Raw genomic sequence first — 12,345 nt, 5'->3', positions numbered from 1 at the left:
ATTCTGAAGGACAAAAGGAGAATTGCGGGAATAATTTGATAGTAATCATAAAGATAAGTCGTGTTTAAAAACAAAAGAATCTTCGAAAATTAATAAAAGAAAAATAAAATAAAATAAGATAGATAATCTAATTCTTCAAGTGGCACGGCCGGTTCACACGCCCGTGTGGATCGTGTCTCGCCCGTGTTTGTCGCGAAGTGAGATGTTGTCACACGGCCTTCGAGTAGGCCCGTGTGTATAAGCCATGTGTCTACATGATCATGTTACACGACCGTGTGTGATGTGGTTCGCTCCTTCCACGGTCGTATAGGTCTGTGCACGCCCGTGTCATTTTGACAGTACCGTCCACGGGTGCTAGACACGGGCGTGCCGCACGTCCGTGTTCATTTGGCAGATTTGACCACGACCAGGTCACACGCCCGTGGCCACTTATCGCATCCCGTGTTGGGAAAGATAACTTTTACCCTGTTTTCACACGGCCGTATCACACGGTCGTGTTTCCATTCGTGGTTGTCACATGGCCTGAAGCATGACCGTGTGATCGGTCGTGTGGAGTTGGGAACTTGTGCTCAAAGGCTCTGTTAGTGACCTAGATGTTTTTTTAAAAATTAAAATTTAAATAATTTAAAACCGTTAGTACTCGGGTTACCTCCCGAAAAACGCTTATATATAGTCTAAGCTCGACTTTTACCTTATTGGTTTATTCAGGGTAGTTTGTAGAGTTGTAGCTCCTCTCCATCGTCTTTAAAATTCTCACCATTATAAAGTTTGAGACGATGTCTATTTACTTTGAAAGTACCGTGTGATGGGTAACTTACCTCTATTGTGCCATATGAGCGAACAGATTGAATTACGAAAGGTCTTGACCATCGTGATTTAAGTTTCCCAGGAAACAATCACTACAAGAAAATAGGGCTTTAGCGGCGTTTTATCAAAAAACGCCGCAAAAATTATAAAACACGGAGCAATAGCGGCGCTTTTGGTAAAACGCCGCTAAAAACCAGAGCATTAGCGGCGCTTTTGGGAAAACGCCGCTAAAAACCAGAGCATTAACGGCGCTTTCGATAAAACGCCGCTAAAAGTCATATAATCCCTAAAACCCTAAACCCCAAAAAATAATAAACACTAATCTATAACCCCTAAAACACTAAACCTCTAAATCCTAAAAACCCCTAAAAACTAAACTATAACCCTTAAAACCCTAAACTCCAAAAAACATCATATGGATGTTGATGTGTATATACATAGATATTAATGTAAAAGCTTATGTTCATAATAAATTATGGAATTAAAACTGAATAGGGTTTGAAACGATATCACATACAATTAAAGAATTTCAATTTGAAAGAGTGTAGCTTAAAACTGAATGGGGTTTGAAAGGGAAGAAAAAGGTTTAAACCTTTGAAACATGAACTACAATTGAACAACATTGGTGTGTTGGCATACAAATTAGACGACATGTTTGATGGTATTGGGATGTCACCCAACTGTTGGCTGAGTCTTAGCAATTAACATTCAACGCCAATTGTGAATTGTGAATTTATTTAAAATTTCATTTATGGATGTAATTTAATTATGATTTTAGGGTTGTTTTAGCAAAAATTAATAACTAATATTATTATCTAAACATGAATTATCATCAAATTAACTCTAAAACTGAAATTAAATACTAAAAAATATCAAACTCGGGAACCAAATTATACATTAAACCAAAAGAAAATATAAATTATTATTTTGGTTTTTATCTTTTCAAATAAGTAAAAAGGAAATTAATAGCTTCGACTTCAATACTATATTCAAATCGAGCAAAAGTGACAAAAAAAATGTCAACATTTTTTTTTATAAAATCTAACACTAAAAAACAAAAATTTAAATTAGTATTTTACGCTTTGTCTACAGAGGAAATTCATATAATCAGTATTACATCATCAAATAAATTTTACTAATTCAATAAATTAGTATTTTAAGTTTTGTCTAAAAAGGAAATTCATATATTCAAACATTTTTTTTATTCAATGAAAAACTCAGCAAAAAGTAAACAATAGTGGCGTTTTTATATGAAAACGCCGCAAAAAATATTTTCCTTCAAACATCACGTGTTTTATCCCCAAAATTTTCCCCTGTTAAACCCTTAATTTTTCCCCCGTTGGTGCCTCTTATTCTTTCTTCCATTTCAGGTGCCTTAAGAATCGCTCCCTCCCTCCTACCACATCCACTCACTCTCCCCTACTATGCTGTTCGTCTCTCTAATTACAGCCATTTAATAAAAATTTTAGTCTTTTTTATAAAAATCCAATTTATAAAAATAGTAATAATAAATATTTTATAAAATCATTTGACTAATAATTTTCACCAGACAAAACAAGGGATTTTAAGCAAAACAAATAAAATGATTTTTTGTGGCGTTTTTTTGAAAAACGCCGCAAAAGATAAGCAATAGTGGCGTTTTTCATAAAAACGCCACAAAAAATCATTTTGCTTTGAACAAAACTACGCCGTTTTACTCTACTAAAAACCTATTTTGTTTCTCATAAACCACAACCTCGAAATCCCTTATTAATTTTATCCCCAAATTTTACCCATTGGAACGTCTAAAATTTCCCCCTAAAATCTCCCCCTAAAATCGGTATCCCCAAAACATATCTAATTTTTCCCCCAAATCAAAATCCCCAAATCAAAATCCTTCTACCATTTCCGTGTCGCCATACTAAATCTCCAAATCGAAATCGAAATCCCCTAATCCTCAGCATCTCTCTCACTGCATTTCTTGCTTCTCTAAATCTCCATCTCTAAATCTCTATACCTTTGATTTTCGCCGAAATCTAGTAAGTCTAAGTTCAAATCTTGTATGGGTAAGCTAATCTTTTTCCTTTTTTGGGTATTTGTGGGAGATTTATCTTCAATACATTCAAACTTTGACCTTTTTATTTAATCTATTTCTGTTATAGATATTGCATTTTCTCCTCATTTTGTAATCTTTTACCTTTGGTTTTTGTTATCTGTTCTCTTCTCAGATAGTTTCATGATTGCAGATTTTAAGAAATTTAAAGGATGCTTTCTGGCCATTTCAACGTGGTACTGCTGATAGTTTATTCTTAAAGGCAGCAAATGCTACTAACTGTATAGATAAATTTAATAGCTTTGAAGATAGGTATTTTATCTATATTTCAATTCAATATGTATTTAGATGTTATTTTGGTGTTCTAGGTTATGATTTCACATTTATTTCATGCAGTGGGTATCGGCTTGCATCTGCAAAGGCTGCTCAACATAGGCTAGATCGGGGTGTCTGGACCAGTGTTTATTTTGGGGATATGAGGCGTGCTTTATCTGGTATGATTAGATGGTGTTGCATGAGTAAATACTTTTTTATTTTAGGTATCACATATCAAGATCATTAAATGTAAAGATAATTGAAACTTATTATTGTGCGTTCCTTCTCTCGTTCTCATTCCTTGCAACAGAAAGGGTTCAAAAAATTATTTGCACTATTTCCAGTTTTAGCATTCGATCTTTCTTCCTTTTCTTGTCAGTTCAAAGCTTTTGGTTTCAGCTATTAAGTTCATTATCCTTTTTCTCCGCTTTTGAATTTCCTTTCTCAAACCTGCTTTAGGTAAAATTTCGTCTTCTTTTTGCTCATGAAGTTGTATGGCTCAATGCATTTCTGATGTAATGTCAATGTTTATGTACTTCTATTATGATGAAATTGTTACCATATTTCCAGCATGTGAACGCTTTATTCTTCTAAGAACCAATCCGAAAGAAATGAGAGATTATAGCATTCTCCTCTATCATTGTGGATTGTACGAGCAGGCTCTGAAATTTCTCAAATTGTATCAAGACATGAAGGTAAGTTTCATGGTACACCTTAATATGCAACTTCAAACTCTGTTTTGAAGAATTGGGACAAACATGTTTAGTGAACTATTTTCAGAGTTCTTCCACACAAAATCCGTCAACAGATCCAGTTAGCAACCCAGAAGAAGGTGCTGTGAAGAAATTGATTGTACGTCTCAATCTCATTGCAATGGAGGAAGGTTGGACCCGGCCATGGTATGTCAGAAATTATCTTGGCAATAAATCTGAGCCATGGTAAGAGCTTCATACATTTTCCTGTGGCGTTTTAAATTTCAACATTACCTTTTCCAAGTTGGATGGTCAACTTAAGAGTGAATTTACAGAAAATGAGTTCACATGTCCCTTAACTGTGCAGTTTAGAATCATAACACGAACCTGCACGTAGCATAAGACGGATTGATCCGTACTTAGGATTCGACCTAAGCATATTGCAAAATGATGAAATAAGGTAATAGATAATTGCATTTGGCCTTGGGTTCTAACATATGGTTAATTTAGTATACGAGTTTTTTAGGCTGCCTTAGTAGTATTATCTTATCCATGTACAGCAACAAAGATTTTGTTTTGGCTTACCTTAAATGGTTGTAAATGATTGCTATTTGGACCTGTTGTGTATTTAACAGTGTATGAAAATAGAAAATATGAATACACCACAAGCTATTAATATCAAACCTATACAGTAACCACTATCAAAAAAATTGAATAATAAGGCTGCTGATTTCATGGCAAATATGAGCAGAACAGCTCCCTTGGGTCTGATTGTGTTTGTTGAGCCGTAGAGTCGATTTTTCTCCATTATATTAATTGGAGTTCCTATTTAGACTTTCTGGCTGGATTATTGTTTTCTTTTATAATAAAAATATTTTACTTAAAAAGGAAAATTGTTTTATAAGCTGTGGAATTTTTTAACTTCATTAGAGAGTTGACAAACATTTACAAAATTTTGTTTATGGACATGATCACTCATTTATCGTTTTCCAGCTTTGGTCATAGTTGATGAGATTAACATGTTTGATAGAGCAGAGGTATCAAATTTCCATCTAGATCTTTATTCTTTCACTTTGTTTTTGAATGATATTTTTGAAACAGTTAAAGCTACGCTGGTATGGTTCGAAATCCGTGTTGTTGCTGTAGAATACAAGGTCTTATTCAAAGGTAATCCTTTTAGAGTAGTATTATATTTGTTTGCATGTCCTTGTTGTGTGGTTGTCTATGTTCTGTTCAATGATGCCAACCAGATTTAGTATTGTTAGATATGGCACATAAGAGTATTAGTTTCAAGGTTGTATCTTTGGCTTGGAGAGAAATGATAAGTTTGATGTGCATCCCCTGAACAAGTATGTTGTTCAGGGGAATTAATAGCTGAGTGATATTTTTCATGTGTATTTGGATGTGATTAAATGATTAGAGAAATTATTATTTTTTATACAGTATCAAAAACCCTTGACAACATAACCACTATCATTTTGATGTTTAAATTACATTTTAAGCTATTAATATGCTTAAATTACATTTTGATGTTTTTAAAATTAGCTAATAATTTATGAAACGTGGCAATTTTAAATTAAATTAAATTAATTTAATTTAACTAATAAAAATCAAATTTAATAAAATTAAGTTTTCATTGTTTTACTCTCTCTTTTCGCATGATGATCCTTTTTTTTGATAAATTTTTTTAACTGTTAGATAATTTTTATTTGTAATTCTTTTACCTGTTTTTACTCTCTTTTTTCAAGTATTTGAATTTAATGTGTTATCCAATTTTTTTTTGTTATAGATGTTTATCTAATATTAATTATCTTATACAAAGTATATAGAAAAGAATAAAAAATTTTATTTTTAAAAAAAATTAATAAATGAATTTTGAATTTGGATGAAAAATGAGTCAAAATTGAGATTTAAAAACAAAAAAAAAGCTTGCCGAAGTTTAGGTTTTGTTATTGAAAAGTAGGTTTGGATGAACTTGAATTTTCTATAGCTAAGTTGTTGGGTGGAGAAAAAAAAGAAATGTATATATTTATAAGTTTTTTTTAGAAAGAAGTTTAAGGAAATAAAAATTATTTTTTTAGTTAAATATTATCATCTATCACAAAATGATTAGATAAGTGAATTTTTTAACAGATTGGGTAATTTGAGTAACATAATGTAGTTTATATGTTACTTTGAGTAATGAAGTTTAGCTTAGGTATCAATTATGACCAAAAAAAAATTCAGTTATTTTTTTGTGGTTTAAGCCAAAAGATTTCAATTTTCATTTTAATAAAAAAATTTCCAATTTCCAAATTACAAAATAAAAGTAAAATTTTATTAATAAGAGTTAGTGTATTTACTTTTTGATTGGTCCTATACAGTAAGTTGATTTTCTAACTCTCAGGGTACCAAAGTTGGTTGACTAATGGGCTAAATGTTTATCTTCTTTCTATGATTATATGTGCTTGTCAACTACTAGTTTGAGTGAAAAATAAAGACATTTTGTGAGCAAAGTGTCCTTTCCTTCTAAGATGTATTTTGGTGGAGCTATTAAACTTAGTTTGACATAGTGTTTTTAATTGCAAAATTTTGATAAACTTTTTAGTGTTTTGTTTTAGTCTCTGATCTTGTATTTGATGGCATGGCAGAACACATTTATCCAGGATGGGAAGGAGATGGCATCAGTGCTTTATACTTATCGCAGCTGTGTCAAAGCACTTCCTCAGGTATTTTAGCCTTAGTTGATTCTAATTTGTACATATTTTTAAGGTAAACAATGTTCTAATATAATATGCTAGTTTTAGTGTAAAGCAATGTTCTTTTTTATGTGGTGTAGGGGGTATGTTGGAATTCACAATTCGGGATTCAGAAACTTGCTGCTGAAACCGGAGCTGCTTCGATCTATTGTGGATTCTGGTTTTGAACATCCTTCCGAAGGCAAAGTTTTAAACTCATGTCTGATGTTAACATTCGTGAATTCTATGAATTAAGTCATTTTGTTTTTCTTACTTTTAGTGACTTATAATGGTGGGCAGTATACAAGTTTGGTGCTTTATTATTTTGATTCTATATTTATATTTAATCTAATTTTTATTATTTATTTTAGTTTTGATTCTATATTTTTATTTTTATTTTAATTTGATAATGAAATTTAATAGAAAATTTTTATATTTAAATCATGGACATTATTCTTCTCAATATTTTGATAATGAATTTTAATTTTTTTATATATATATATTTTTAAAATTTCATGACCTTTAGCGGCGTTTGTGGGAAAAGCGCCGCTAAAGGTCCTGACCTTTAGCAGCATTTTTTCAAATAAATGCCGCAAAATTTTGTGGCGCCGTCTATAGCAGCGTGTTTTGCGGCGCTTGCAAAAACGCCTCCAATAGTTTTAGCGGCGCTTTAAAGGCCTAAAAAAACGCCGCTAAAAGTTAGTTTTGCTGTAGTGAATTTGAGTCTTGAGTTGTATAGTAAGACAAAATCTTCAACTTCAAATTATTTTCGTTGCTTTAAACGAGTGTCATGGCGTCGCTTTGTTGCTTCCTTGTATAGGCGTGAGTTTTCATATGCATTGGCTCGCCACTCATCAAGCTCATTCAGCTGCATCAACCTGTTTTTTCATACAAGTTCGGGATCAAGGTTTAGAAATTTAATAGCCCAAAAAGCTTTATGCTCTAGTTCGAATGGTAGATGACAACTTTTTCCATAAAAAGTCTGTAAGGTGATGTCCCTATGGGGGTCTTAAAAGCAGTTCTGTAAGCCCATAAAGCATCATCTACCTTCATTGCCCAATCTTTTCTATTTGATTCTACTGTTTTTTCAAGGATCCATTTGATTTCTCGATTTGCCACTTCAACTTGTCCATTAGTTTGAGGATGGTATGTGGTCGTTGTTCTATGATGAACTCCGTATTTCTTAAGAGTTTTTTCAAATTGGGTATTACAAAAATGAGTGCCTCTGTCACTAATAATTGCTCTAGGTGTTCCGAATCTCGAGAAGAGTTTCTTAAGAAAACGTACTACCACTCTAGCATCATTAATATGTAGCTTGGGCTTCCACCCATTTGGACATATAATCAACTGCTACTAAGATATATTTATTCCAAAATGAACTAAGGAATGGGCCCATGAAATCGATACCCCAAACGTCAAATATTTCACATGAAAGCATATAGTTTTGAGGCATTTCATCACATTTAGATATGTTACCTGTCCGTTGGCATTTGTCACATAAAGTAACGTAGCTGTTAGCGTCTTTGAATAACGAGGGCCAGTAAAAACCTGATTCAAGTATTTTATGTGCGGTCTTAGTTCCACTATAGTGTTCTTCTATTGGCCCTGAGTGGCAATGTTCCAACATGTTTGATGTTTCTGATCTTCTAACACATCTTCTAATAACTTGATCTGCATATCTGCGAAAAAGAAAGGGGTCGTCCCAAAAGTAGTTTTTCACATCATTAAAGAATCGCTTCTTTTACTGATGTGTTTACCCTTTTGGAATAATGTCAGCGGCTAAAAAATTCGCGATGTCGGCAAACCAAGGCACCTCAGAGCCAGATATAGCACAAAATTGTTCTTCAGAAAATGAATCATTTATTTCAACTTCATCTAGTTCTTTGGTATTGGAGTTCTCGAGCATGGACGAGATTTTCAGCTCCTTTCTTATCCTGAATTTCCAAGTCAAATTCCTGCAATAGGAGAATCCATCGAATGAGTCGAGGTTTTGCATCAGTTTTAGATAAAAGGTAGCGAAAGGCGGAATGGTCAGTGTAAACAACAACTTTAAACAGTATGAGATATGATCAAAATTTATCAAATGCAAAAACCACAGCTAGCAATTCTTTTTCCGTAGTAGTATAATTCTCTTGTGCAGCTGTCAAAGTTTTGCTAGCATAATAGATAGGTTGAAAATGCTTGTCTCTTCGCTGTCCCAATACTGCACCTACTGCAAAAGCACTCGCATCACACATTACTTCAAATGGTAAGTTCCAGTCAGGTGCAATTATGATCAGAGCATTAATTAATTTATCCTTTAAAGTATTAAATGCTTCTAAACATTCCTGATTGAAATTAAAAGGTATATCTTTTTCTAGCAATTTAGTCAAAGGCTTAGCTATTTTAGAAAAATCCTTAATAAATCTTTTATAAAAACCAGCATGTCCTAAAAAGCTTCTAATAGCCTTAATCGAACTAGGAGGGGGTAATTTTTTGACTGTTTCTATTTTAGATTTGTCCACTTCAATCCCTTTACTGGAAATTTTATGCCCTAATACAATACCTTCTTGAACCATGAAGTGACATTTCTTCCAGTTAAGGACAAGGTTTGTTTCCTCACATCTTATTAAAACTCGTTTTAAATTTTTAAGGCAGAGATGGAAAGAGTTACCGAATACCAACAAATCATCCATAAATACCTCCATGATATCTTCCACGAGTTCGTCAAAGATGGCCATCATACAGCGCTGAAAAGTGGCAGAAGCATTACATAATCCAAAAGGCATTCTACGATAAGCGAACGTACCATATGGGCATGTGAATGTCGTCTTTTCTTGATCTTCAGGAGCTATTGGTATTTGGAAGTAGCCAGAGAGTCCGTCTAAAAAGCAGTAGTACATGTGCCCGGATAATCTTTCCAACATTTGGTCAATGAATGGCAAGGGGAAGTGATCTTTTCTTGTGGCATCATTCAGTTTCCTGTAGTCAATGCAAACTCTCTATCCGATTACTGTCCTTGTTGGGATTAATTCATTCTTCTCGTTGGTCACAACCGTCATGCCTCCTTTCTTTAGGACAATCTGCACTAGACTTACCCAAGAACTGTCAGCTTGAGAATAATCGTCAACTCCATTTCTTTGAAAAGAATATTTTTAATACGATCCAAGAAAGCAATAGTAGGCATCCTGTCTACCGTGGTTGTATTCACGTCTCCATCTAGCAGATCAAAATCATTATCATGTCCCTCGTTGGAGCCATTTCGATCAAATGCGAAGTGTGAAATTTCATTTAAAAGCATGTCTTTCCACGATAATTTTAGAGACGGAACTGGATCAACAACCATCGCAGCAGTTTCCTATTCCGCTTCTTCTTTGAATCTCACTTTCTTTGTTCCGATTCCCATCGGAGCAAAGAACACCATCACCACTGATACCAGACTCACCCATTTTTTTCCATTAGCCTAATAAGTTTTAAAGCACCTGAATTTTTTTTTAAAAAAACTACAAAATACTGAAATTTCATAGATGAGAAAGCGCCAAAGATAGGGGAATGCATAAGTCAGTTAAATTGGTATTAACCTACCAATTTGATTAAGGGAGAAATACTAAAACTATACATTAATTATGGTTTAGTTTGTAATTATATATATGAACTTCAATTTTGTACAATTTTATATATAAAATTTTAATTTGATTCAATTTTTGTAAATTATTAACACAATTATTGATATAATATCATTTTATGTTTATATATTCCATATATAAATAATTATATTTATCCAATATAAAAAATAAATTGATGTATTTATTTCTTTAAATGTATATGATTAAATTAAAATTAAAGTTTCAAGTATACATTTGAATTATAATTAGAGTTTCACGTGTATAATTACACCAAATTAAAGTTTATGTATACAATTGCACATTAAATTAAAATTCATATATAATTTTGAAAATTTTCCGTTTGATTAAAGGCTAATTCACCATTCCCTTAGTTGAAAAGTATTTAAACAAAAAAATGATTTTGAAAAGTATGGTAAAAAAGTGTATTTGTTAAATTTTATTGTTTTTCATTACTGTCAAAAATTGCAATTGAAGGTAAAATGTCTTTTTTAGACATGATAGTATAAAGTAATTACTTAAGTTAAATGATATTTAAATAATTTAATATAATGATACATGAAATATAAATTTTAAAATAAATAATATAAATTATCTATAAAACTAGTGATACATAAAATATTTTAAAATTTTAAATATGATAATAAGCGATATTTAAATAATTTAATATAATGATAAATAAAATATAAATTAATTTTTTTATATATCTTTTAAATAGTTAATATATATAAATGTATTTTGATAATTTTCACTTCCAAACGCAAAAGTCAAAAACAATTAAAAACTCAGCTTTGACATTTGAATGTAAAAGCACTTTTGAAACTTACGCAATAAAAAATGGGGTCTCCCTATATAATTTAGATATCTTCTTTGTAGTGTAGGTGTTTTTAGGATGAAATTACCTCATCAATCCTTGTATTATTAATAAAGAAGCAAATACATTCCCTAACCCATAAATAAAAGGATAATACACTTTAGCATACTCGAATCTACGTCCTCTTACATTGACAGTAATGTTCATGCCACTTGAACTAAGACTCAATTGGTAAAATATAAAAAAAATTGATAAATTTGTTAACATTTCTAGCAAAAACCATCCAAACTGATGACATAGCACATGATGATGTGTCACAAACAACGATGGCAAGGCATAATATAAAATAAGCATAATGATAATTTAGCTTCTAATATTTACCCATTTTATTATTTTGGCTTTAATTTTTTCTCTCTTCTTTTTTATCACTTTATCCTTTAACCTTCCAAACTTAATTAAATTGTTTTCTTTTGTAGTGGAAAAGTTTATTGGACCATTAAAATTTTAACGATATTCACTTAGAAACTCGCTAATTGTCCATGTGTACTTTATAAAAATTCAAAAAAAAATTAAATTAACTTTAAAAATAATTTAAAAATTGATCCATATCAACAATAAGATATACGTTGACCCATACGATGTTAGATTAATACCATTAAAATTTAACAATTCAGTCAACTTCCTATTACAAACAAAGCAACCCCAAGCTGCCCATGCCATGGCCAATTTGGGCCAGTGTACCCGATTATTAAACCAACCCAATTTTTTTGGACAATCCTTTCTTGAATTAGATAAAAACAGAAATCTATTGTTTAATGAAATAAATGATTAAATAATTCTTCCATAATTCATTATTTAAAATAATTAATTAGTTGTCTAATTATTCTTAGATCATGCCGATTTTACCATTTAAAATTTATGTAGAAACTTATTTAATTATTGATTATTTTAATACCAAATAAAATATAATAAGAGAATCTATATCAGCTATCTCTTAACTTTAATTAAAGTTGTATTTCAATCACTAAACTTTAAAAAATTTTGAAATTCTCACACATGTTATTGGATTATTACAAAATGATTAGGTTACCGTTATATATCGTTATTAGAATAACATGAGTTTGATGTGGCACATTAACTTACCACCTAATTTTCATGTCATCCTTTATTACCCTCACTACCGCCATCATCGCCGATCACCAAATGTTCAACATTTTAACCATCTAACAAAACCATTAGGTTATCCAAAGAAAAACTTGAGTAAGACAATAAGGTGGTGCTACCGCCAATATCAATGTGCTCTCCCCTTTTAGGCAAATCTGCTAAAGAACTTCCCATCACTAAGTAGAGTTTTGCAAATTATAAA

The 12,345-nt window shown here is 31.7% G+C and overlaps 1 protein-coding gene across 1 annotated transcript; it reads left to right on the top strand.

Annotated features, from left to right (window-relative positions):
• Positions 1-4,932: 4,932 nt before the first annotated feature.
• Positions 4,933-6,933, top strand: LOC107947645 (spliceosome RNA helicase DDX39B-like). The gene is made up of 3 exons (XM_041083298.1): positions 4,933-5,013; positions 6,477-6,554; positions 6,665-6,933. Exons 1-3 carry the CDS (start codon positions 4,964-4,966, stop codon positions 6,816-6,818), a joined length of 282 nt encoding a protein of 93 aa, XP_040939232.1. The 5' UTR covers positions 4,933-4,963; the 3' UTR covers positions 6,819-6,933.
• The last annotated feature ends 5,412 nt before the right edge of the window (positions 6,934-12,345 follow it).

The sequence above is a fragment of the Gossypium hirsutum genome, chromosome A12, assembly GCF_007990345.1.
Source record: "Gossypium hirsutum isolate 1008001.06 chromosome A12, Gossypium_hirsutum_v2.1, whole genome shotgun sequence".
Classification (NCBI taxonomy): Eukaryota; Viridiplantae; Streptophyta; class Magnoliopsida; order Malvales; family Malvaceae; genus Gossypium; species Gossypium hirsutum.
Note: the sequence above shows the minus strand (reverse complement) of the source record. Positions and strands in the feature narration are given on the sequence as shown.

Bases quoted from the DNA above. Each gene is read 5' to 3' on its own strand.
- LOC107947645 (XM_041083298.1), top strand. From the start codon at position 4,964: ATGGTTCGAAATCCGTGTTGTTGCTGTAGAATACAAGGTCTTATTCAA. The intron at 5,014-6,476 runs GTAATCCTTTTA...ATGGCATGGCAG, and splicing joins ATACAAGGTCTTATTCAAAG to AACACATTTATCCAGGATGG. The intron at 6,555-6,664 runs GTATTTTAGCCT...TATGTGGTGTAG, and splicing joins GTGTCAAAGCACTTCCTCAG to GGGGTATGTTGGAATTCACA.